Genomic DNA, 25,904 nt, shown 5'->3' with positions numbered 1-25,904 from the left:
GTTTTGGGGGTTTCGCCCCCTGAAATCATAATAATGTCTCTAAATTAAAAGGGACAGCAGTTGCCTTTGCAGCCACAATAGCCTGTAGGACTATCCTCCTCCAGTGGAAACCAGATAAACCTCCTTCATTTAAGGGGTCCCAAACAAACCAACTAAAATGATCCAGTGCCATTGGGCTCGGCGCCACCAGGGCCCTTGAGAAGCCCCAACTCCAGGCTTGGCTGTAGAGAGGATATTACAGCACTCTGGCCTGGGGAGTTTGTGTGTGTCTGTGTGTGTGTTGGTTCCCCTGCAGAAGGTTTGTCTTCACCGTCCTCTGCTGTCTTCCCAGTCTCCTGGAGGGATAACCGCCTCCCCTCCTTCCACTTACCAGGCTGGGAGGGAGGAGATATAAATGCTCGGACTTCCTTGGACCAGGGGCGGCTGAAATTCTTGGGTGGATTCTGTTCGTGTCAGCCTGCCCCTGTTGTCTGCCTCAGCTCATTTTGCCTGTTCGGCCTGGTGTTGCCCCTTTTATTACTTTTGGAGTTTTTTTCCCTGGTACTGAGCTTCTTTTATGTCTCTTTATGTTTAAGGTTCATAGCCAGGCTCTCTTAGTTGCTATTTACTAACCCCCCTTCATTTGTGTCCCTGTTTTGTTATCCCTGTTTCTTGGTGCAATACTTGTACTAAACGGCCTGGCTGCCATTTACTGCTGATCCCTCACGGGTTTGTTTGTTTTGTCTTTATGTTACAGATTCATCCCTTTTCACTGAGACAGCATGGATTAAAATGGATGTCGCAGTGCAGCTGGGGTGGCACCAATTCAGGCAACAAGATCAGAACTTCATATTGCCTTTTCTTGAAGGAGTTTTGAACTCTCGGTCTGGCTCGTCACTTGGGACCTGTCTGCCATGGGTGACCCCAGCAGTGGCATTAGCCCCAGACATCTTTGCTTCTAGGATCATCCCAAACCCCTCCACACCTTTAAATAATAATACTTTTACTGGGTTTTCAGCTGCCCCAGAGGGTTGGAGGCCCCAGGCACTTACCTACCTTTTACTAATGGTAAGTCCTCCCCTGTTGTAAGTACGGCTTAAATCAGTGTGTTGCGTTCAATCACACAGCCTCGAGAGCATCACAGAGGTCGGTGCAGCCATTGGAGGGATGCGCTGCAGGTGATTAGGTCATCAGTTTGCAAATTTAGAAGAAACGCATGCTATAGTTTAGAATTCAAGAACCCAGATGCAGAGTAAGGCTTGGGTGGAAAAAAACAAGTGGAAGACAGTTTAATGACAGAAACGAAGGATCCCCTCACAAAAAAAACTAAAGGGAAAGGCCAGGAAACCAAAAATCAAGGAGCAGCGTCTGCAACACGAACTGATAACAAAACATCACGAAAAACGCTCCAACACTGAGATAAAACAAGGAGACTGAAACAGGCAGACGGCTAACAGGGTGCAGCTGTGGATTCCAGCATGAAGCACAGGTGAGTGGGCGGAGCAGCAAGGAGAACCAAAAAACAAGCAGAGCGTGTCAGCCACGTGCAGAGAAAACACAATGAGAAGCTTCATATCCATGACTCATGAACTGTGAGATTGCAGTGAGATGGAACATTTCTGGGCTAAAATGAGGTAAGTAATATGAAAATAAAAGCAAGTTATATATGGTATAATTTTTCTCATTGGCATTGACTGTATTAGAGGAACTGGACTGAGTGATGCCTAGCCCCTGGTGTTCCAAACAGGAAGTACCTGCTGATAGCAGCCAATCTATTTGTCAGAATAATTGTTCTTGCTCTGATCTATTTTAACATGTTCTTGATAATCCTAATTTTTCAAAATATTTTTTCTGTAGTGCAAGTTATTCAAGCTGTAAACTGACCAGATGCCTCAATAAAAGTCCGTCTCATATGAAAGGCTCAAAAATTGGCATCCCGAGCTCGCTTTGAGTGGAACGATAATGCATACACGTCACATTAAATGTATTCTATATTTTAAATATCGAATAAGTTTGAGTAGAGTTTAATTTTTTGCTTGTAAAGGAGTTAACAAGAAGGGCATTTAAATAATCTTACCTTTATTGAGTTATTTTTTAATATAAATATTTCTTCATAGTTGCCATAATCAGATCAGACCAAAAGCAGAATATTCATCAAGTCAAAAAAGGTAGTTCTTATTGATCATCCTCTGAAAATATTTTTACAAAATCTAAAAAATTTAATCCACCTACGGTACTTTTTTGAAGATGTCTTTCGGAATATGAATCCTTATTGAGGTAGGATTAGCTATAAAGTCTTTTAACCATTTTATTCTAAAAGTTTCAACCATTGATTCAATATATATTGTCTTCATACCTCCCCAATTATATTCATTGTTAGGAATTTTAGTTAAGATTTTCTGATGTAATGGGTCTTATTTTTTCCAAATACTCTTGTAAATAATTGAGTAAATTTTTTGATATTCTTTGAGTTAATGTGAAGAGATTGGCAGCATTTTGAAATTCCTTCTGATTAAGACAAGTTTTTTCCGAAAATGATTAAATCTCTGATCAACCTATGATTTAATGATTTCTGCATTTGATCATTTTTTTTTTCCATAATGTTTATTTCTTCTCTTGCTTAATTTTATTTTATTTTTCATTTTATAAATGAGTTGTTCAACTAATTTCGTGGTGCAGTAACCAAATAAGTCCACAAGGTGGCAGCAGAGCACCCTCTCTTCGGACATATTGAGGGGAAAAAAGCCGAAGAAGTTTCCGTTGACAACATCTGCCAGCTGTAGGCACCGCCCTTCAGAGCTAGCTATCCCGAATGTTAGTTTTACTATCACACTGCTGTACACGAAGAGAAAACACCGGAAAAAAGGTATTTAGTAATTTTGCAAATAAAAACTCAATTTGATTTTTTTTTATCTGAAGACAGACGCTGCCGATAAAACATGTACGTTGTTCGCTCAATAACTTAGATACGTGTTATGTGTAAACTAGTATGTACCTTTAGCCATAATACTGACTAATTGTGTTGCAACAAAGTCAGCCTCGCATTTGTTGTTCTCTCTTAATAATCGATTCATGTTTTGCTAGTTTTTTGTTTATCGATGGTCACCGTAGCGAGTAAGGAGGTTTCCGTGTTTACAACGTTGTAATGTCAATGTAACCACGCTGGAGACTCAACATTATAGTACACGTTTGCTACCATTAAGTAACACATGATCAGGAAGCGGGATTTGGCGTGTTATAATCTTTCTTGCCTGGAGGAACACAGCTAATCTCTGCATCTCAGTTGAAATAAAAGGGAGAATGACAGTGATGGAGAAGATGAAGAATCCTAGGGTGATGAAAATAACACTTACAGATACTGAATGGAAACCATTTAGTAGGGACATTTTGAAGGAATTAGAGGGAAAAGTCGAGGCGATGATGAGGGGAAAGTTTAGAGGCTGTGCTGGCAGACAGATGTGATGATGAAGAGGCTCTTGGAGAGTTTTAGTCAGATTAAGTAACATGGTTCTTAGAGAGTGACCGAGGACATTTGAGTCACTGTTTTGAAGCAGAGAAGCAGCGACTTTCAGTGGAAATTTAAGAAAAGGCAGAGAAAGTAAAGTAAAGAAAGGAAGTGAGACTTTGTGAGCTTCTGTGAGGTTTTATGCCAGGAAAGAAAGCAGCAAAATCAGCATCTACATTGAAAATACAGACGGAGAAATGATGGCAAAGGAACAGGAACTGCACTAGTTTTTAATACAGAATAACCGGGACACCTGGATGGTAATATGATGAAGTGGTAGAGAATAGTAAACATTGTACAAAAGAGAAGCCAATGGTGACTTGTTTCACTCTGATAACTAGAAATAGTCTACATTCTTTAACAAATAAGATTTAGAAAAACTGATAAAATTAACCTAAATGACCAAAACAAAGACAGAAATTAATCTAAATCATTCCAATCAAACGGTCGACCGCTGGTCCACAGCCGCCCCTTAACAACAATTCGATTCATATCATCATGCTGTGGCGAGCCCTGAAAGGGTGACCAAACAAAAAAAACATGGCATATATTAAAGGTGTATTTGAATGAATATGGGGAGGAAAGGTGGGATTACTTGTGGTTTAAATTATTCAAAGCAGCAAACGCTTTTTTTTTTTTTTTCCTGTTCATCCATCTTCCGGTTCTCAGCTGTTGGGAGTTGGTACCACAAACCGCCATGGCTGTAGTTGAAGCCCCGAACTCCGGGGCCACAGACTGCGTGACCAAGGTGGCTCTAAGCATCTCATGTGACAATCTGCTCGACAAGGACGCCTTCTCCAAGTCCGACCCTATGTGTGTGGTTTTTATGAACACCTCGGGATCCTACTGGTCTGAAGTAAGAGACGACATCAGGGCCAAAAGCCTCTGAACCTTCCAGTTCTTCAAAATGAGACCTCCTTTGTCATTTATTAAATGTATTTTTTTTGATGGTAATAAATACTCGACTCTTAAAAATGTGTCCTAGATTGGCCGAACGGAGAAGATCCAGAACTGCCTCAATCCTACATTTTCCAAAAGCATCACCCTGGATTATTACTTCGAGATGGTGCAGAAGCTCCGCTTTGAGGTTTACGACATCGACTCGGAAGACTGCAGTTTGCAGACCGCCGACTTTCTAGGGCAACTGGAATGCACCCTGGGGCAGGTTAGACTGCTTTTGCTTTTAGAGGATCATGAGAGTTTTTTTAGTAGATAGCGATCCTATCAGTTCTGTCCAGCTGAGCCTCAGGCGTGTCTTTTCTTTCAGATTGTGTCGTCAAGGCAACTAAGGAGGCCGCTCTTAATGAGAGACAAGACGGCTGCTGGGAAAGGAAGCATCACTGTGAGTTCAAAGCCGTGTCCTCATGTCAAGCAACACGGCAAGTGTTCTATGGAGGGAAGCTTTACCTGCTAAATAGAAATAAACCCTTCGCTTTGATGTTTTCTAGATCTGTGCGGAGGAGAAAACAGACAACAGGGTGGTGGCATTTGAAATGGAAGGTAGAAAACTGGACAAAAAGGTTAGAAAAACAGCGTTTAAAAGGACAATATGATGGGTTTAATGTGTGCTGGAAGTTATTTAATTGCTAAGTTGATGTGTGTAAATTATAGAAATGTTTATATATATTTTTTAAATCAATTTTCAGTTTTAGTTACTGTGATCCTGGCTGTTGTTTCAGAGTTTGGTTTCAACTTCTTATTTTCAATTGTGATGCATTTGTTTTCATCTGTTTCTTATTTTCTTGCAGGATTTTTTTGGGAAGTCTGACCCGTTTCTGGAATTTTTCAAGCAGACCGAAACTGGATGGCAGCTGGCTCACAGGACAGAGGTACGGCGCCATGTCTGCTTTGAAGAGTTACTGGGTATTGTGCTTTAGTACAGTTATAATTAATAGCATTCTATCTTAATAGCATTCTATCTATTCTATCTTATCTGCTGCTTTTAGTAACAGCAGCAGATAGAATGTGATTTTAAATGAGTGTTTGGAGTCATTGATGGTTCAGTATAGCACTGCTGGTTGAGTAAATCGGCATAAGCTTCTTTTCCTCACCCATCAATCAATCCATCTGTTCTCTAAACCTGCTCAATCCACTCCGTGGTCACAGGGTTGCTGGAGCCTATCCCAGCTACACTAGGGCATCGTTCAGTCCAGTGACATACATCCACAGACTCACATTCACTTAGAGACAATTTCAAAATCCTTAACTAACCCATAAAAGAATTTCTGGACTAAAGAAACCAGAGTGTCCGGGAAAAACACAAGCAGAAAGAACCCAGCTGGGATTCGAACCTGTGTATTTTTGCTGTGAGGCGAGAGCACTGCACCACGATTTAGTGTACCCTTCCATTCCAAAAATTACCTATCTGTAGTAAGGAGACTCGGAGCTGCAACAATACTCATGTAAAGTAGTCATTTCTTAAATTAACGATTATGAAGGGATTTTTGTCCTGATGTTCAGATTATAATCTGGGTTTTCATAGTCATTTTTTTACCTTGTGATGGTTCAGGATTAGATGCCGACTCGTCTGTTTTAGGGTTTTTGTTAGTTCAAACAGTTTTGTTTTCAGACTAAACTTAAAAGAACATCAGCGTCTAAGTTTCCTCAAGTATTTTTCAGCACATTCTTCCCAAGGTTTTGCAGTTTTATTCATCTCTACTTGGTATGTTGGTCATTTAACTGTTAGCTGCTCTCATGTCCTAAAGTGGGGATTAATGAGCGAAATGAACGGCGATCCACTACTATGGCTGCTAAAAGGAAAACTTTTTGTAAATATATATTTTTTTGTTGTTCAGTTTGTGAAAAACACCCTAAACCCAGTCTGGAAGCCATTCCGGATCCCAATGCAGTCACTGTGTGGAGGAGATGTGGAAAAGTCCATAAAGGTAAGGAAACATGGAGCACATGCTGCCACACCTGTTGGAACAAAAAGTTTACAAATGTCTTTTAAGACAAAATGGTGTGAATGCTGGCCGATGTTCTTGCTGGGAACACTAAAAGTGACGATAGTTCCTTCTTTCCCCTCTCACATTTTTGAGTTTGTTAGTTTATGTGTGTCGTTTTCTGCTCCCATCCTCTAACCCTGTTGAAGGATCAGATGTTTTCCAGTCCACACCAAAAGTGAGTTGACTGCCGGCAAAGACCAAGCAAATGCAGTGTCTCTGAAAAAAACAGAAGTGAATAAAGGACAGGCCAAAGCCCTGGACACACCTCCATTTGTGTCTGAGGAAAACGCACAACTCTCAGGACACTGGCCCTTTGGTTAACCAACCAGAGTTTTTATGAACTATTTTGTCACCAGAGATTGTCAGGGTTGTGTCTGGAAGCTTTTAGGTGTGTTTACGAAAAAAAATATTATTAAAAGTGTCAAAAGTTGCTTTTATATCAGTTTATGGAAGAAAAGGCTTCAAATACTGTTGCTAAATCCCAAATAAACATGGGTTCATGTAACCAAAGGGCCAGTTTCACTCTAGTTAATCCATGAGCTTCTTTAGCTGTTGATCTTGTAGCTTTTAGCAGTTTTCTGTGTGCAGAGCGCCTCGTTTTCACCCTTCTCTCTCCACACACGGGTGTCATCCTACCTCAAACATGCAGCCTATCAGAGCTCGTCCCCACTAACCAGTTCGGATGGCTTGTGCGTGTTTCTGGTAGACGTTTCTCTGTGGAGAGGGCACACCTCCCCCCCATAGCATGCTTTTGCCTCAGCCACTGTGGCCTCAGCTGTCATTTCAACGTTTGGGTTTCAAGTGTTCATAAGTCAAAAATCAAGAGGAAGCTTTGATTTTTGCTGCTAATTCCGTGTGTCCCTGTCAGGTTGACTGCTACGACTACAACAACAGCGGCTCTCATGACTTCATCGGATCCTTTCAGGCCACGCTTTGCCAAATCCAGCAGGCCTCAGAAACGTTTGCAGTGAGTTTAAGGTTTATAGACGCAGATAAGCAGACGGTATGGTATATCTCATGATATCTGTGGCTTTTATGTCTATTTTATAGGCAGAGTTTGAGTGTATTAATGGAAAGAAGAAGGAAAAGAAGAAAGGATACAAAAACTCTGGGATCATCGTCATCAAACAGTGCAAGGTACTTCATGTGTGTATATATATATATACAAACACACACATACTAGCTTTGTTGAAAACAACCGCTGTGAAACTGCAAAGATAATCTAAAAATCTTACAATTACAAATGTTTTTCTTGGACGGACTACTTCAGGCATCTCAACTTTACAAAAACCGCTGACCCTGCATGGACAGTGTAGTTCAAGGTTTTATTTACTCACAAAAAAAGGTAAAAGCAGAAATATTTACATTAAAAACAAAACCCAAAAAACCAATTGTTTTAAATTTCCGTCTCCACTCTCCGACTTATAAAGTCTTTAACTCCAATAAAATGCTAACTGACTGTGAAGACAACTTTTATTTGACTCCTATTGGGTCATGGCAAAACCACTTGATGGTCTTTTAAAAAAATGTGTCCGCCATGTTTTTTCAGAGTTTTTTTTTTTTTTTGTAGCCAGCAGTGAAGTAGGCAAACAATTCATTCCAACATCATGGAAACTGGGCGGGACTCCTACAAGCTGTTTCTAGAACCAGAAACCTACAGAACTGTGCAACAATAACAGGAATGTTTCTGACTGTTCCTGTCATCACACAACAGTGTGACGGTTGTGTGGCACGCACTCAGTTCAGATGGTGTATTGACGTTCTCTGGTTTTGCAGATTGTGAAGGAGTACTCTTTTTTGGATTACATCATGGGGGGATGTCAGATTAACTTCACTGTAAGTAATGCAGACTCAAGTGAATCTATTCCCTTAGAAACGTGTTTTTGATGATGCCTTTTTCATATTGGCGACCTCCTTCTGTGGACAGATCGCTATTGATTTCACAAACTCCAATGGAAATCCTGCCTTACCCACGTCTCTGCACCACATCAACCCTCAAGGCTACAATGAGTACCTGGCAGCCATCTGGTCTGTCGGTAATGTCATCCAGGATTATGACAGGTACACCAGATTTCTGTGTTTGCTCTACAGAAATATGCTGAAAACATATTTCCAGTTGTTTTTTTTTCCCCCCTCAGTTTTTATGGAAATGTGATTTTTAGTTGACACTCACTTTCTTTGCACAGCGACAAGATGTTTCCTGCATTTGGTTTTGGTGCCAAGCTGCCTCCTACCTGGCAGGTAACGGCTTCAGCCGCCTTTTCTCATGGTTTTTGTCTGTTTCGTATCAAAGCTCATCCCTGGATCAGCATCACTTGCAGATTAACAGTTGCTTGTGATTGCAGGTCAGCCATGAATTTCCCATCAACTTCAATCCATCAAATCCCTTCTGTGCAGGTAATGCAGCCTGAGTCTGCTCTCTGGAATGGACACCAGACCGTTTTCTATGACACATCTGACTTTATCGACTTAAAAAAAAGTGTTTTATAATGTAATGATTTCCTAAAATCATCTAATCATCATCAAGCCAATGCGTTTGTCTCATGAGAACGGGCCATTCTTTGTGTATTTCACAGGTGTTGAAGGTGTGATCGCAGCCTACCAGCAGTGTTTGCCTCAGATCAGGCTTTACGGCCCCACAAACTTCTCCCCCATCATCAACCATGTGGCCCAATTTGGGAGACAAGCCTTGGAGCAGCAAACTGCATCTGTGAGCTGCCTCCACTTTTTTAATAGATTTTCAAAAGCCTTCAAAGAAGGACAGAAATGTTTCTTAAGTTTATTCCTCCTGATTATTGTTCTTATTATTACTTCAGCAATACTTTGTCCTGCTCATCATCACTGACGGAATCATCACAGACATGGACGAGACGCGTTCCGCCATCGTCCGCGCTTCCCGGCTCCCCATGTCCATCATCATCGTCGGAGTGGGAGGAGCCGACTTCAGCGCCATGGAGTTCCTGGACGGAGATGATGGACTTTTGCGTTCGGCCACCGGCGAGGCCGCCATGCGGGACATCGTGCAGTTTGTCCCGTTCAGGCAGTTCCAGAACGTAAGCCGCCGTGGTTCACGAGCCTCAGCAGACCTGCTCTGCTGGAAATATCGCCTTCATTTGAGTGTTGCACATCTAATTTCAGGCAGGCACTGCAGTCCTTGCACAAAGTGTACTGGCAGAGCTGCCTGACCAAGTGGCCTCCTTCTTCACTTTATTTGAACTGATCCCCCCCAGAGACCCCGGCCCTTCTTAGAAATGTAGGAATACCCCGGCAAATCGCACGTTGCCTTGTCTTCTGCTTGGGCTGTGTGAGGTTTTAGATCATTTCTTGTATTTGAGAACTGGACTGAGTGAGTGTGATGTCACCCATAGAAAGCTATTTGCTTCTGCCTCCGACCAAATGAAGTCGATTCAGTCGCCATTTTTGCACGATAGGGATGCCTTGATGGAGCCAGACGACATCAGTAAGCAGTGATTGGTTTGAAAATCTGTCAATCAAATGTGAGGTCACGTACTTTTATGAGTAAGTTTATAACCTAAATAACTTGCACTTGCAACAGAAAAAACAGAATGATCAAGAACATGTAGCAGAACAAGAATGTTTATTCTGATATATAGAATGACTGAGTAATGTTTATTTCTCTATTGAGGTCAATTGGATTTTGACTTTTTGGAACCAGGGGCTACTTCCTGTTTGGAATGTGAGAGGGAGGGGTCACCCAGTCCAGTTCTCATATACAGTCAATGGTTTAGATGCTGCAAAATAGTTCAATAAATTTGATTATTTTAATACATAACATGCAGCTTGAGCTCTAACTTCTGTTTAGTCTTATTGAGGTTTTAGAACGGCATGATGCTTCTGCAGTTTCTCCCAGGGGTGTCCAAATTACAGCTGTTGAGGCAACTGCTGCCAGAAGACAGTTATTTGGGTGTCGGCTCCACAAAATCTAAAATATATGTTGTGGTTTACCCCAAATTTTTAATTTAACCTCCACGTCATTAGATTTGGCAGTAAGTGAAGCTGCTATTTCTTGCAAGCCAGCAATAATCTAAGACGACGTGTGCAACAACAAGAACACTAAGCTGCAAAGTGACAGAACCAAACACACTGAAGTTTCCAAAAATGATTAGCAAATTTAGAATTTGACCAAGCACCGTGCATAACTACCTAAATAGAAAGTAGAGTTACCGTAGCAACAACAGGACAAAAACTTGAAGTTAAAAAATTGTAAAATAGTATTTAGTTAAATTAGGATAAAACCAGTAAAAAAAAAAAAAAGTTACACACTTTGCTGTTGTCCACACTGAATATTGTGTCATCTTAGTTGCAACACTTTAAAAAACATTAACCTTAAAGACCCAAACCCAATAAATATTGTATTTTTACATGTTCTTGTGGCATTTTTCCGATGATGGAGGACATATAAACACTTTAAGCTTAAAACTGTATTTCTGAGTATTTCTTTATTTAAATCAATGTGAATCAGGAGCTACTGCCGCTCTACAATTATGCCCGAGAATAAAACGACAGGGTTTTTTTTTTGGCTTAATCATTATTAATAGACCACTGGGAACGCTTTCAAAAATAGATCAAAAGATGATCGAAGCGGGTCTTTAAAGGGCACATTAAAAAGGAGCTGTAAAATCAGGTATATTAGGCTGAAATAATATCTCAAAATCCCCAAACCTCTGCTAAATGAGAGGAAATTGCAAAATAACTGAGGGTGTGGTACACCTGAGAGACTCAGTTGTCTATGACCCTCATCCAAAAACAGTTTGGACATCCCTGAGCTTCTCCTCTTTCTTTCCTTTTTTCAAGATCATCCCCTCTTGAATGTTTTCTGCAAAATAAAAAACACTTCTTTTTCTTTTTTTCTTTCTGCAGTGTCCTCAGGAAGCCCTTTCTCAGTGCGTGTTGGCAGAAGTTCCAGGTCAGGTGGCGGAATTCTTCCACAAAATGAACTTGAGGCCTCCTCACGGCGACTCGCCTCTCTCTGAAATGCCTCCATCAGCACCTCCTCCCACCGGGCTTTGAAAGCCCAGCCATCCATCTCCAAGCCCGCCTACTTCAACCTGAAATCTGTGTATGCTCCACCTATATCGCCATGTTAGCAAGTAGCATTAGCCTAAATGTAGGATTTGTAAACCTTGTTAATCCAAATATGAAGACATGTTGTGGAGGACTCTACCTAATTTCTACCAGATGTTTTTTCACAGATGTTCACTGTGAATATTACGTTTTATTTGATGTGACCCAAGTGCCAGAATGGTTCAAAGTACCATAGTTTTTTTTTTTTTTTACATTCTTGTTGATTTTTAGAAAACTATCTGAACCCTTCTAGAAATCTTATTGTTTTTATTATGTTTTTAAAGAACTGAAGCAGCTCGTAAAAGCCATTTCAAGCCAAATGCAAACACAGAAAAACCAGAGCACTTTTAGAGTTTTTCACAGAAATCTCTCCTGCAGCACTTGCATGCTATTAAACTCCTTTCTGTTGGTTTTAGTGATGGAAAGTACAGAAGATGTATTCAGGAACATGGTCGATGCTTTCCAAGTGTTTACAGAACTGGACTGTTAAATATTTAGAACCTAAGAGGAATTTACACTTACAAAATATTGTTTTTTGTTTGTTTTTCTAATTCAGCGTTTCATGTGATTAAGCTCAACTCTGGGTGCTGCCATACAAGCGTTCACTTTTCTGTATAAAGAACCCCTTAAAGTGGTTAAAAATATCATTATTTACACTATTTTGTACTGTAAATTATTTGTTTTCACTGTAGGAAAAATTCACTTTGTCTTAATAGAAGTATTATATGTACTTCACACTTACCTACATTTTACACATATGAACTAAACTATGCAAGATCATATATCCAACTGTAATTTTGGTTGAACTTTTTTTCCTATTTGCCATATGATGCCAATCTTTTTGTTTTGGCCCAGCTGCTTTTACGCCAACAATAAAAAAAAAAGTTTTCTTATAATTGAGATCTTTGTCAATTTATTTATTCATTTATTTTAACATTTATTGAGTTTATAACAAAATACAATGGCTTGTTATAAACTGCATGAAGACTCAAGACTCCAGTCATGTAATACGGAAGTTTCTTGCTAAGAATCATCAACAAACATGAACTAAAATAAAATATAAGTAGTGCAGAGAATAAAGAAAGATTCTAAAATGTTATATTTCTTAGTCTGCTCAAATAAAATGCACAAATCCTAAGTCTACTGTCTTCTTAAAGTCAGCTCCTATGAGCATATTGTGGTCAGGTTTTTTTTTTTTTTTTACAATTTTCTCCTGTTGAGAGATGTGCTTCAATAGATGGAGGAACAAACTTTGAACCTTTTTTTTTCCTTTTTGTTTTGCACATTTGTCTTATCTCAGGTTGTCCTCCTCAAACATGGAAAAAAATCTACTCTCCTCCCTTCCAAAGGTTCTTTTAACCACCCTTTGTAGGAAACCATTGTTTTGATACAACACAACATTTTCAAGTATGTTTCTTTATTGTTACTTGGAATAAGAAATTATTTCTCAATTATCAATCAAACCTTATTATTACAGAAATCTCTCCTGCAGCCCTTGCATGCTATTAAACTCCTTTCTGTTGGTTTTAGTGATGGAAAGTACAGAAGATATTGCATTCAGGAACATGGTCGATGCACAGGCTTTCCAAGTGTTTACAGAATAAATTCACACGCACTGGACTGTTAAATTTTTAGAAACCAAGAGGAATTTATACTTACAAAATTTTTTTTGTTTGTTTTTTAATTCAGCGTTTCATGTGATTAAGCTCAACACTGGGTGCTACCATGCAAGTGTTCACTTTTCTGTATAAAGAACCCCTTAAACTGGTTAAAAATATCTTATCATTATTTACACTATTTTGTATTATAAATCATTTGTTGACACTGTAGGAAAAAGTTCACTTTGTTTTAATAAAAGTATTATGCACTTAACACTTTGTTGATTTTGCACAGAATTTTACACATAAGACCTAACGTATCCAAGATAAGATATCCAAATGTTATTTTTGCTTAATTTTTTTCCTGTATGCTGTATGATGTCAGACATAAACACTCACCGGCCACTTTATTAGGTCCACCTCCTAGCAAGGGGTTGGACCCCTTTTGCCTTCAGAACTGCCTCAATCCTTGGATTCATTAAGCTACTGGAAACATTCCTCAGAGACTTTGGTCCATATTGACACGACAGCATCACACAGTTCCTGCAGATTTGTCAGCTTCCCATCCATAATGCTAATATCCCGTTCCAACACATCCCAAAGATCCTCTATTGGATTGAGATCTGGTGACTGTTGAAGCCAATTGAGTCCAGTGGCTTCATTGTCATGTTCAAGAAACCAGTCTGAGATGATTCCAGCTTTATGACATGACGCCTTATCCTGCTGAAGATGGTACACTGTGGTCATGAAGGGATGGACGTGGTCAGCAGCAAGACTCAGGTAGGTAGTTGTGGTGCTGTAACCAAGCTCAACTAGTACAAAGGGGCTCAAAATTTGCCAAGAAAACATCCCCCACACCACCCTGAACTGTTGATACAAGGAAGGATAGATCCATGCTTTTAATGTTGTTGATACCAAATTCTGACCCTACCATCCGAATGTTGCAGCAGAAATCAAGACTCGTCAGATCAAGAAACGTTTTTCCTTCTATTGTCCAATTTTTGGTGAGTCTGTGTGAATTGTAGCCTCAGTTTCCTGTTCTATGTTGAAAGGAGAGGCACCCATAGTGTGGTCTTCTGCTGCTGTAGCCCATCTGCATCAAGGTTGGACTGTTGGAATTATCCCTCATTCTGTCAGCCTGTGCTTCTTAAATATGTGTACTTGTTGGCTACAAAAATCATTGAAAAATCCATAACAAATTAAAATGTATGATTTAAAACATTTTCATCTAAAAACGCGAATTTGAAATTTGTGTCACTGTTCATTGGCATTATGTCTAATCTGATAACTAGAGTTTTCTCACAGGATATTCAGTAATCGTTAAATAACTTTTTCTCAATTGTTGTTTTAAATATGTATTATTTGTTTGAAGTCGTTTATGTTCCTGTAAAAGTTTGAATTGAATGGAAAGTTGTTTGCCATATACTGAAACAATATAGTGTGCTTAAGCTAGTAATAATAACAGCATAAGAATAAGTTTCTTTTATTATTTTTGTAATACTCTGATAAATTTGTGTAATATGCGTCAAATATGCCAGTACATGCATTTTACATAAAATATTCAAGTTTTTACAACTGTCATATAAACATACAGCTTTCTGGTTAAGGCTTTTAGAGATGGAACTGAGATACATTTCAATTTGTTTGATAAACACAGGGGAAAAAAGTAGAAGTTGAAGAAAATTTGCATTTATGAATATAAAAATTGCCAAATATAATAATGAGATTAATTGTGAGTTTTTTACTGGAGTCCAAGTTTTTATTATGAAAGCCAAAAATTATATATTCAAATTTCAGAGTGAAGTTGGGGTGGATATGTGTTTTGATAAATTGTAAACACTTTTTCCAAAAAGATCTAATTTCATTACAGTTCCCAAAAAGATGGTTAATTGTTTTTGGTTGTTCTTTGCAAAAATTACAGTTAGGGTCAATTGTTTTGACGTATCTTAGCATGACTTGATTGGTGGGGTAAATTTGGGAATTATTTTATAAGAAACTTTAAATTTTTGGGTCACACTCCAGCCTTTTTTTCTCCAAGTACTGGCGGGACCAAACCGTCTCCAGTGGTTTTTGGCACATGGTACAGAAATGACATCCCTAGTTTGAAACAAGGCACATATTTTGTTGTTGTTCTTGTGGGTAGGAGTAAAGCAGATTTTTCCTGTGTATTGTCACACGTGTGTGGATGTCAAGCGTTCTGGTGTCGTAAAATAAACAGCGTGATGACGACAGTACTCCTGACTCCTCCCCTTCGGCTCTCACGTACAACTCTTTAGGAACGTAGGAACTAAACCCTTCAAGCCAATCCCGCCTGTCACCCGCTTAACTTTCAGCCAAGTCAATTATTGACATCTCCCATCAGTGAAGAGACTTTTCTTCCCTTGCTAGCCTCAGTGCCACTTTAAAGGTAAGCGTTTTTACTACTACTATTATGAGTTTTCAGCGAAACTTCGCGCTAATTAGCTTGAACTTCAAGTTGAAGTTGCAACCCCGCGAGCCTAATGGTGGTCAGTTAACATTATTATCCGGTTGGCGTAGGGTTGGGTGGTCCATTTCTGAGCGGCTTGCTGGCTTTACTGCCCTGAACAGTAGTATTTTTATTCACCGAGGTCCTAGTTTAAGTCAACTACTCTGGTATTAACGCAAATACGCACCTTTAATTTAAAAAAAGCGTCAACTATTTGATTGTTTTTCCAATGGTTTCCTGACGTATTAGTCACTTTTTAATGACGTAACCAAACGGAACTCCCTAGTAGTAACTAACTCCTGTTCTTGTTCAGACCCATTTGGTGCTTATTTTGTTCTTCTTATTATTCATCGAAATGGTTATAAGGGTTATTGCGTAGTTTTGTAAAGTTTAATAGAAACTGTGCCTATGACACTTTTTTATCGGTGCGTAACCTTTTACATTAAGATGAGGCTGCTTTTCTGCCGCCCCTGCTTGTTGTTTTTAGCCGTTAGCTGCGCATCATGGCTGCTCAGTGTGTCACCAAGGTGGAGCTCAGTGTTTCCTGCGATCATCTGATGGACAAAGACATCAGCTCCAAGTCTGACCCCCTGTGTGTCCTGATGATGTGCGGCGAAGACTCCCGGTGGTACGAGGTCAGCATGGCCACCGAATCGGATTCTGTCCAAATATTAAATACTAATCAGAGGCTTAAGTTTAATTTTTGTCAAAACCTTAAATTTCTGTGATTTATCTGTTTTGAGGCCCATGTTTATTCTCCTTTTTTTGCCTTTTTACAAGATTACATTTATATTTTAGAGTGTGGTTTATTTAGTGAATTTGCAACAACTATTATTTATTTTAATAAACCAAAATGAATAATCTCCTGATGATTAAATGTGTTAATGTTTTACTCACACCTTATTTCAGGTCATTTCAGACTCACTTTTGCTAACAAGGCTTCCTAACAGGTGGGACGCTCTGAACAAGTGCAGAACTGCCTCAGCCCCAGGTTTTCCAAAAAGTTTGTCATCGATTACTTCTTTGAAGTAGTTCAGAAACTGAAGTTTGGAATTTATGACATTGACAACAAGACAATTGACCTGAGTGATGATGACTTCCTGGGACAACTGGAGTGTAATCTGGGCCAGGTCAGTTATATTTCTTTAATATAAGGGTATAGACGTCAGAAACTAGTTCTGCTGGAAAAGGAGACCATTTTTTTCTGTTAAAGATCTGATAAACTCTTGCTGATAAAACTCTGTGTGTAATATGATCTCATTTGTTGACTCTGCTCTGCTTTTGTGGGTTTAAGTAGCATTTTTGCCTAAAGGCTGAGTTTTCTGCTGTTGTGTTGTATAGAGTTAAACTGTTTTTTTTCTGGCTTTCTGTCCATAAAAACCATAATCTGTAGAAGTTGTATTTAGGGTTAGGTGGTAACCAACCTTTTATTAATACATTTATTAGCTTATTTGACACAGTCTGGTTAGAAAATATGTATAAATTGTATAAATCTTCCTTTTTTTTGAAATTTTAAGCTTTTTGTTCCACTTTCTCAACCGTTTCTTCAATTATTTGTTTATTTTTTGGAGTCTTTTTAATGCTTTAGGTTGTATCCAGCAAGAAACTGACACGACCACTCGTCCTGAAGAACAATAAACCAGCTGGCAAGGGGACCATTACAGTGAGTGGGCAAAAGAAGTGATATTTTTATACTGATCTATCAATTGTTGATCATTTACCCTGATTTTTGTTGTGTTTTAGATTTGTGCAGAGGAAATAAAGGACAACAGGATGGTGAACTTTGAGGTAGAGGCGAGGAAGCTGGATAATAAGGTACAAATCATTTGGTTTTTAAGTTCTTTAAGACGTTAAATGCTTTCTACTTTAGCTAATTATTTGTTTTCATACTCAGGATTTGTTTGGAAAGTCTGACCCCTATTTGGAGTTTTACCGTCAGACAGACAGTACATGGCAACTGGCTCACAGGACAGAGGTAATCCGATTACAACTCTACTGCTATTGAGGAGGAAAATGTCTGCAGTTCTGCTCAAACATTCAATCATCTCCATGTGTCTCAAACTAAGTTTTTAAATGTATGAAACCAGTTTGACTTTGCCCAGGGAGTAAGTTAGTGTAGAACCGCCACTGATTAAATTAGTTACAAATGAATGAAAATGTCAAAACCTCAAAAGATGTCAGTCATGACTTATGACTGCTGCACGGTGGGGAAGTGGTTACTACTCTCTCCTCACAGCGAGAAGGCCCTGGTTCGAGTCCTGGCTGGGTTTTGCATGCTGAGTTTGCATCTTCTCCTAAGGGCATGCATGGTTTTTTTTTCCAGCTTCCTCCCAAACTTCAAAAACATGTGGCAGTTTAGCTCAGGTGGTCGAGCAGGTTGTCCAACAACCGAAGGGTTGACGATCCCCGCTTTCCCCAGCCAGCCAGCTGTCACCCCCCGAGCGCGGCTAATCTGCATCTCAGCGCTCCCCCCAGGGAATGGGTCCAAATGCGGAGAAGAATTTCTCCATTGTGGGATAAATAATGTGTCTTTTTTTTTTTAATTGATGATTCGAAATTGTTCATAGGTGTGAGAGGCTGGGAGAGGCTCCGTCAACCCCTAAAGGCAATAAGCGCGTTTAGAAGATGGACGGACTGTTTACAGCTGTTAGTATTGCAGTTTGATCTTCATGCTACAAAGTCGACTCAGACTCAGCATGTAAACAGACAGACTGAGTTGACATTTTTTTGACTGACTGGTTACATAGATGTTTTTCCAGATTAAGTCGATCAGATTCACTCTACTGCCACAAGTGCTGACTCTTTATTCTAAATAATTACATGCAGGTTGATACGAACATTTAGGAAAGTTTGGGACACTCTCAGAAGTCCAGTTTGGTTCTGTGCTGCTAACTGTTCTGCAGTGATGTTCTATCAAAGTAAAAGCAGCTGGAAACTCAGCCATGAAGTGGCTGACAGAGTTGTCATTTTATGGCTTAATGCAGTGGAAGTAGAGCCGTGCCAGGTGTTCCTGTTTCTAGTATGGCTACTGTTTTCTAGTTCCATGTTTCAGTTTTAAGTTGAGAGTTTAGCGGGTTGAGGACAAGTTAGGCCATTAAAAGTGGAAATCAGGACCCACACTTTGAATTTTACATTGCTCAATTTGGATGAATATGTAAAACTACAACATGATAACAAGTTCCCTCTGTCATTTTTCCTTGAGAAGCTTGTTGAATTGGACCCATGTGTTTGTAGTTGTAATGCCAACGGCACTGCAGCCCGTGACATAGGGGCAGTTGAGCAAAAGTAAGACACATTAGCAGTCAGACTCCTAACATCCACGGTTAGGAGTCTGACTGTGAATGCTCACGCCTTTCTAAAGATTTGAAAGGAGAACAACTCCAGATATGCTAACAGAGCATAGTACTGGGTTTAGTAGAAACAGTAATGTACACTGACGTTTGGATCAGAGGAAGCCAGTCTGCTTGTCAATCAAGTGACTTACTTCATGGCGAAAATGATGATTGGCTGGAGGCATTCTGTTTATTTATTTTTGACGGCCCATGATCAGCCCACACTTCCTGTGCGATTGACGTAGGCCTGCATAATAAATCACAAATTTATCGTAATCGCAATATCAAGCTGTGCAATACACATATCGCAAAAGACAGCGATAAATAGTAACCTTAAATGTGTTAAACAATTTTATGGCAGCTTGAAGTATTTAACGAATCAAAAAAAAAACATTTATGCATTTAACCAATAGGGTGGAGCTCTTCCTGTTGTTGACCAATCACACGGAGCCCTTTTATGTGAGATGCTCGCCTCCTTTGTAGACGAGGGGCATTTGGAGTATCATTTAAGTTGACTCTTATTTAAATTAAACTGTTGGAGTGAAATGGAAATTATTCTTTTTGGTCATTTTTCTGTTTGTTAATGAAGCGCAAGTTATTGTCATGACAATATTGATCACTATAGGTGTGGGGTTGTTGGTTCTTATATAAGGAACTGTGAATGTTCTACAGACTTTCTGTGCCACAATGATCCACACCAGAACACAGAAACGATCCATAATGACGTGAGTGAGATTTTGACCTGTACTGATTCCTGACTTGAACTTTTTACCTTCTCAGAACTGCATACATTTTTGCCTTTTGTTGATGATGAAATCTTTTCAAACACATTCCAAAAACGGAATCCAACCTATTTGTGAAAAAAGCTTCTCTAAAAGCTCTTTCACAATTTGAGCCCATTGAATCCTGCTGCTGTCATCTCTGAATGGTTCTGTTTCGCCGGGTAAGAAGACAGAGAATAACTTGATATGTCAGTAAACTCGGCTGACCTCTTTCTAAAGCCACATGGGGTCAGAAAATCTGGGTCGGACCAACTCCAGCAGCCCCAAAACGGCTCTCCCTGGCTTGTTAAGTCGGCACTTTCATGACCTTCTCCCTCGCACTCATCAAGGCAAATCGCCTTCTCAACAGGACCAATTGACCTATTTGCAATGGATGTGTACATTTTCTTTTCAAATGTTTGATTCCAGGTGGTGAAGAATAACTTGAATCCAACGTGGAGGCCCTTCCGAATCCCTCTGCAGTCTCTGTGTGGAGGAGACCTGGACAAACCTATAAAAGTAAATGTTTGAACAGGTTTAAACTGCAGCTCACACCTTCAGTCACAGTTGGTTTGATCAAGGAAGCCGTTTTTTTCCCCATTGTCAGGTCGCTAGCACTTAAAACAATCAAGTTTGTCCTCTTAGACAATTAGTATTTAGTGTCATAATGTATATTTTTGAACTTTTGATGCAAACATGTCAGGAAGGAAGCAGTTTTCCACCACGCGGGACACGTGAGTTTCCCAGAATTCCACAGCTTTGTGTGTCTGTCTTCATCTCACCATCACTTTTCTGGTTGAAGTGTGTGTGAATGAAGGAGATGGTGATGACACAGAAGTCCCTTTTTTCTTCTTGTAGACATATTTATATTCAAACATTTTGTCCGTGACATTAGAAGTGTAGATTGTTCTGTTGCTGTCATACACCATATGTGTATTTCTGCATGTTCATTTATCTGTCAATCAGTTTCCCGCCACTAAAACAACAGGAAGCAGAAACAAAATAAAAGCACTGTTAGAAATATTTGACTCTTTTTCTTTTAAAGTTTAAGTGAAGAAATGTTATTTTTTTACCCAGAGTAAACGTTATTATCTGATGTTCCCTCTTTTCTCAGGTTGAGTGCTATGACTACGATAGTGATGGATCACATGACTTAATTGGAACTTTTGAAACCACAATGAAACGTCTCCAGGAGGCTTCTCGGACCTCCCCGGTACGAGCGTGATGCTTCCTTTTATCACTCGCTATTTAAAAACAAAGTCAAACTATTGTCTGAAAATCTTTAGTTGACATGTCGGAGCATTTTCGCGCTAAAGGATGCATAAACCTTTTCAAGACGCGTGTCAACTATTCTGTCCTACAGGCTGAGTTTGAATGCATCAACAGTAAAAAAAAGCAGAAGAAGAAAGGCTACAAAAACTCTGGGATTGTGAGCGTGAAGGTGTGCCAGGTAGGGTCTTTTACTCACTTTGAATGTCCTAATATTGTGCAGTAATGTGTTCTAAAAACGTGGCTTTGTCCTCCAGGTGGTGAAGGAGTACACATTCCTGGATTACGTAATGGGGGGCTGCCAAATCAACTTTACTGTAAGTTTTGAGTTTTGGCCTCACTTATTTTGAAAGTCTTGAATTGATGCTGATGTTCTGTCACCCACACGTTTGCCGTCAGGTTGCCGTGGACTTTACCGGCTCTAACGGTGATCCCAGATCTCCCCAGTCTCTGCATTACATCAGTCCTCAGGGTGTGAATGAATACCTGTCTGCCATCTGGTTTGTGGGAAATGTCATCCAGGACTACGACAGGTGGGACCACAAGGACTTGTGAAAAGCTGGAAAAGGACATTAAGGATTGCCCTCTTGCAGCTGGAGTGACTCATTCACCTATTTATGCAACAAAACAGAGAAAATGCTTGGCTTAGTGATTTAGAGCTGGTTAGACTTTGTCCTCGTGACTCATGAGGCACAGAGAGGCCGGTTTGAACAGAATTGATGCATATTTTCCATTCAGAAAATATTCCAAGCAGTATCTGTTCCACTACCTTTCTTTCATGTACCGGTAGGGACAATAAAAGGAAATGATTTGATTTAAAAAAACGTCATAAAGCAATTGTAATGCATCAATGACATCTATGTGACTGAATAGATTTTCACTGAATGTCAAATCTAGATGTTTTTAATCACACGTGTAAATAATTTATTGCAGTAAAGCAAGAAGTTTTTACTGTGCTTTCTCCTCTGTGTGTAGTGATAAGATGTTTCCAGCATTTGGCTTTGGAGCTCAGATTCCCCCTTCCTGGCAGGTTTCCCACGAGTTCCCCCTAAATTTCAACCCATCAAATCCATTTTGTGCAGGTATGTTAACAGTAGCACAGCATCTCCAGGGCTTTAATGACACCCTGATTTCAGCTGTTTGTTATTTTTGTTTGTGTGTGTTTGTGTGTGTGTGAAGGCATTGCAGGCGTGGTGGAGGCCTACAGGATGTGCCTGCCTACTATCAAACTTTATGGTCCCACCAACTTCTCACCGATCATCAACCATGTAGCAGGTTTGGCTTGTCAGGCCATGCAGCAGACGGCCACATTGGTGAGTTCTCTATTATTTTCATTTTTTTCTAGAGCTGTTTTCCTTAAAGCCCTACTCCGATCAGCTTTTGATCTATTATAAAAGGAAGATTATGCCTTTTTCGCCAAAAACCTGTGTCATTTTCTGTGGCATAGTTTCTGCAAAGCGGCAGGAGTTCATTAGAAATTGACTTCTGAGTTGTGGGCGGGACCATTCCCACCGAGCACCCCTCCCCCTTCCTGTTTATGCGCTCTCCCACTAGCTTACAGCCCAGGGAAGGGAGCTGGGGGCTCAAATCCAGAAACGGGCCCAAATCCACATTTTTGCATCTGCTCCTAAATCCCCACAATTTAACCAAAGAAACACTCAGAAATGCTGTGTTAGGCTAAATTTCCTTTAATCTTGTCGTCCATCTTCAGAAAAATGCCACAAGAACATGTTAAACAAAATTATTAGCAGGGGGGGGGACTTTAAAAAACTTTAGCTTAATTATAAGTCTTAATTAAAGTAAGGCCATTTTTTGTATTATGAATGTTTGTACAAAGGTTTGCAACTTGTAGTTTAAAGATTCCACTGTAAAGTTAGTGTTTCACTAACCGTCTCGTCTCAAATATTCACGTTTCCTTATTTGCGAAAGCTCTCTCCATCCTGTGTTGTCACTCTGTCCTCCTGAAGCAATACTTTGTCCTGCTGATCATCACCGACGGAGTCATCACAGACATGGACGACACTCGCAGAGCCATCGTCAACGCCTCCCGGCTGCCCATGTCCATCATCATTGTCGGAGTGGGAGGAGCCGACTTCGGCGCCATGGAGTTCCTGGATGGAGACAACGGCCAACTGCGTTCACCTACAGGCGAGACGGCCATGCGAGACATCGTCCAGTTTGTGCCATTCAGGCAGTTCACAAATGTAAGTCTCACCACAAAATAAAATTCTGTGTGTCAAACTTTCAAACCCAAAGTCGTCCTCCTGACTACCAGCAATGCAAATGTGTCTAAACCTGAATATCTCCCAAAAACTGCATACGACTGAATTAACTGCTTTCTGACGTTTGTGGCTTTTCAGTGATACCAATTGTGAAGAGGTGGGACTCTGGGAATTGTAGTTTTTGGTGGATTTTAGTCAAAAGAAATTCTCTGGTAGTCAGGAGGATTTTCTAATATTCAAAACATTCTCAAACATAAAATCCTTGGTTTGTCTAATCTTCAACGTGTTTACCTCTACACCAGCTCTCATTTTTGCATTGATGCAAAAGAGTCATGTAAATGCATTTCTGCAACGGTTGTTTCAAGACAGTAAGTCCCCAACCCCCAGGCTGCAGACTGGTACCGGTCCGTGGGCCACAAATAAGAAGGCTGCATGCAGCTGTGTGGTTTAAGTGACTTCAATCTGAACTAAATATAACCACACTCAGAAATACAAAGAATTTAAATTTTAGCTCTTTTGAGCACCTAATCCTGTACAGGCTTTCTATAGGGAAACTCCTTTTATTTTGACATGAACGTTCTTTTTAGGCTTTAATACACTGTCAGGGTGCTAAGAGACAGGGAAAGCATGACTGCAGCACCAACAAAAGAAGGAAAACGTCTTCTTCATAGTAGTGTAAGAAGAAAACGCTTAACTTAAGGTTCTTTAAAAATGTGTGGATGCTGCACTTCCAGGTTCTGTGCAGCAAATTGCCTGCAGTGCTACTGACTCAGCTCTTGATGAAACTGTACTGTAAAGCAAAAATACAGTTGCTGTGAAACTGCTGCAGTGCATCCAAGTCAAATTGAAGATGTTTTTACCGTGTTCTTGTGACATTTTTCGTATGATGCATAACTCCTCATCAAAAAATAATAAGGACATAAAAAAGAAAGTTAAAATAGCATTTCTGATTATTTCTTTATTCAAATTGTTGTAAATCGGAGGCAGATGAAAAGCTGCAGTTTTAAAAAGCTGTGACAGCGCAAATACGGTGGTCCACAACCTCCCTGCTCCGCTCTATTCTGATGCATCCACTGTCAGACAAATAGATCCGTGTTCGTCTTTGTTTTCCTCGTCTGAGCTGGAATCTGGATCAAACCTGTACGGCTGGATGGCTCCGATAATGCTCGCTGTTTTTGTTGCACCAGGAATGTTATGTTGGGGCTGTAAGGATGTGTTAAGGAGAGTTACGGGGGACGTGAAGGAGGGTGGGGTTGTCCCCCCACGATCCCTTTCAACAACTCAGGTGAATTTCTACCAAACTCCTGCGGAGACTATGTCTTAGAAAACGACACAGATTTTTTAATTTGGACTAAAATTAGCATAATCACAATTAAAAGACAACTGTGAACGTTCTTACAAAAGATCAAAAGATGATCGCAGCCGCTCTTTAAATAAGAAGAATTGTCCCCAAAACAGAACAACGGACAAACTGAAGGTTACGTTTCAACTGACTTCTTTTTTTTTTATGCGTCAAATTATCTCACTTCGGTTTAAAAAATGGATGTTAATTATCTTCATGTGTTCATGCTGAAGTCTCCTCCTGAGGCGCTGGCGAGGACCGTGCTGGCAGAAGTTCCCGCTCAGCTGGAGGGCTTCTTCAACACCATGAAGCTGCACCCGCCCAGCTCCAAACCTGCACCCACCCCTACAGGGACCGTGTGACACCAGGAAGAGGAAACGTCTCCTCTGTTTTCACATCAGCTTGGAATCCACGCGCAGCACATCTCCTTCGTAAGCACTCCTCTCTGCTGGCATGTCTCACTTTCAAAGCAGATCCAGACGAGGTAAAATACTAATTGCTGATGTCTAGTGCTTCAAGAAAGATAGCATTCCATTATTGAAAAGGTTTTGCACGGAAAATGGGACATAAAACTTTTATCTTTTAAAATACTTTTTCCTTTCGAAAATGTTTCCGCTCTAGTAGCTTCGCGAAAAAGATCCATAGCCAACTGTATGTATCTGTAACATACAACTACGTAAGCATGAACATGTATACATAAAATTATGTAAGTGTGTTTGGAGCCTCCATAACACGTGTGTGCTACCTTTGACATTTGAAAATCCAAAACTGACAAGTGACTTCATGTTGTTTACATGAAGTTCCATGTTTGTTTTTGGTGCCCGGGCTTTATTTTTAAATGACATACTATTGCATGTTTCTTTATGTTATTACATAGAATGTATTATAAGAACCTATTTGAGGTCTTTGTTGTGTTACAGGAAAGATTGCCAAATCCACAAAAGGAATCTTACATATTACAACTGGAAAATCTGTCTCATTTCTGCCAGTATCATGTTATCACTATGCCATTTACTTTTAAATGCATTGTTTTTTATTTGTATTATAGCTAGAAACTAAGAATTTGCAGGTTGCATTATTAATCCTGTCTGCACTCTTAAATTTTGAGATTTGAAACTTATGTTGGCTCTGTTTTAGCCTCAGAAATAAAATGCTTTATCTTCAATACAAATGGATCGAGTGCCATATTTACTGAATGTCTGAATACTAATTAATATTGGAGTTTTAGTCAAATCCAACTTTGTGAAACCAACGACTTCACCATCTTTGGAAGACTTGGTTGAAAAAGGATAAATCACTGCTGCCACCTAGCGGAGAGTTTGATTCATGACATTTTTAAAGATCCACTGACCACTGATAATTATTTTTGCTGTTTTCAACATATTCTTAAGGCATTTTT

General features: G+C 39.8%; 2 protein-coding genes across 5 annotated transcripts; both read left to right on the top strand.

Annotated features, from left to right (window-relative positions):
- The first annotated feature begins 1,450 nt into the window (after positions 1-1,450).
- LOC101169244 (copine-3) lies at positions 1,451-12,410 on the top strand. Of its 4 annotated transcripts, none has more exons than XM_011488753.4 (17): positions 1,451-1,613; positions 4,154-4,340; positions 4,470-4,649; positions 4,752-4,826; positions 4,933-5,004; positions 5,233-5,313; positions 6,280-6,369; positions 7,298-7,396; positions 7,480-7,566; positions 8,206-8,265; positions 8,357-8,490; positions 8,616-8,670; positions 8,775-8,826; positions 9,006-9,139; positions 9,246-9,482; positions 9,568-9,682; positions 11,311-12,410. In XM_011488753.4, exons 1-16 carry the CDS (start codon positions 1,588-1,590, stop codon positions 9,676-9,678), a joined length of 1,680 nt encoding a protein of 559 aa, XP_011487055.1. In that variant the 5' UTR covers positions 1,451-1,587; the 3' UTR covers positions 9,679-9,682; positions 11,311-12,410. The 4 variants fall into 4 exon arrangements, with proteins under 4 accessions (XP_011487055.1, XP_004080981.1, XP_078794516.1 ...); XM_078938390.1 differs by lacking the exon at positions 1,451-1,613 and adding an exon at positions 2,709-2,845; XM_004080933.5 differs by lacking the exon at positions 9,568-9,682.
- Positions 12,411-15,345: 2,935 nt separating this feature from the next.
- On the top strand, positions 15,346-25,676 carry LOC101168996 (copine-3). The gene is made up of 15 exons (XM_004080932.5): positions 15,346-15,519; positions 16,067-16,214; positions 16,530-16,709; positions 17,168-17,242; positions 17,323-17,394; positions 17,474-17,554; positions 20,102-20,191; positions 20,787-20,885; positions 21,036-21,122; positions 21,199-21,258; positions 21,341-21,474; positions 21,917-22,023; positions 22,121-22,254; positions 22,909-23,145; positions 24,739-25,676. Exons 2-15 carry the CDS (start codon positions 16,083-16,085, stop codon positions 24,865-24,867), a joined length of 1,617 nt encoding a protein of 538 aa, XP_004080980.1. The 5' UTR covers positions 15,346-15,519; positions 16,067-16,082; the 3' UTR covers positions 24,868-25,676.
- The last annotated feature ends 228 nt before the right edge of the window (positions 25,677-25,904 follow it).

This window comes from Oryzias latipes, chromosome 20, assembly GCF_053564925.1.
Source record: "Oryzias latipes strain Hd-rR chromosome 20, Olatipes_Hd-rR_3.1".
Classification (NCBI taxonomy): Eukaryota; Metazoa; Chordata; class Actinopteri; order Beloniformes; family Adrianichthyidae; genus Oryzias; species Oryzias latipes.
This window is presented reverse-complemented; position numbering and strand designations above follow the sequence as displayed.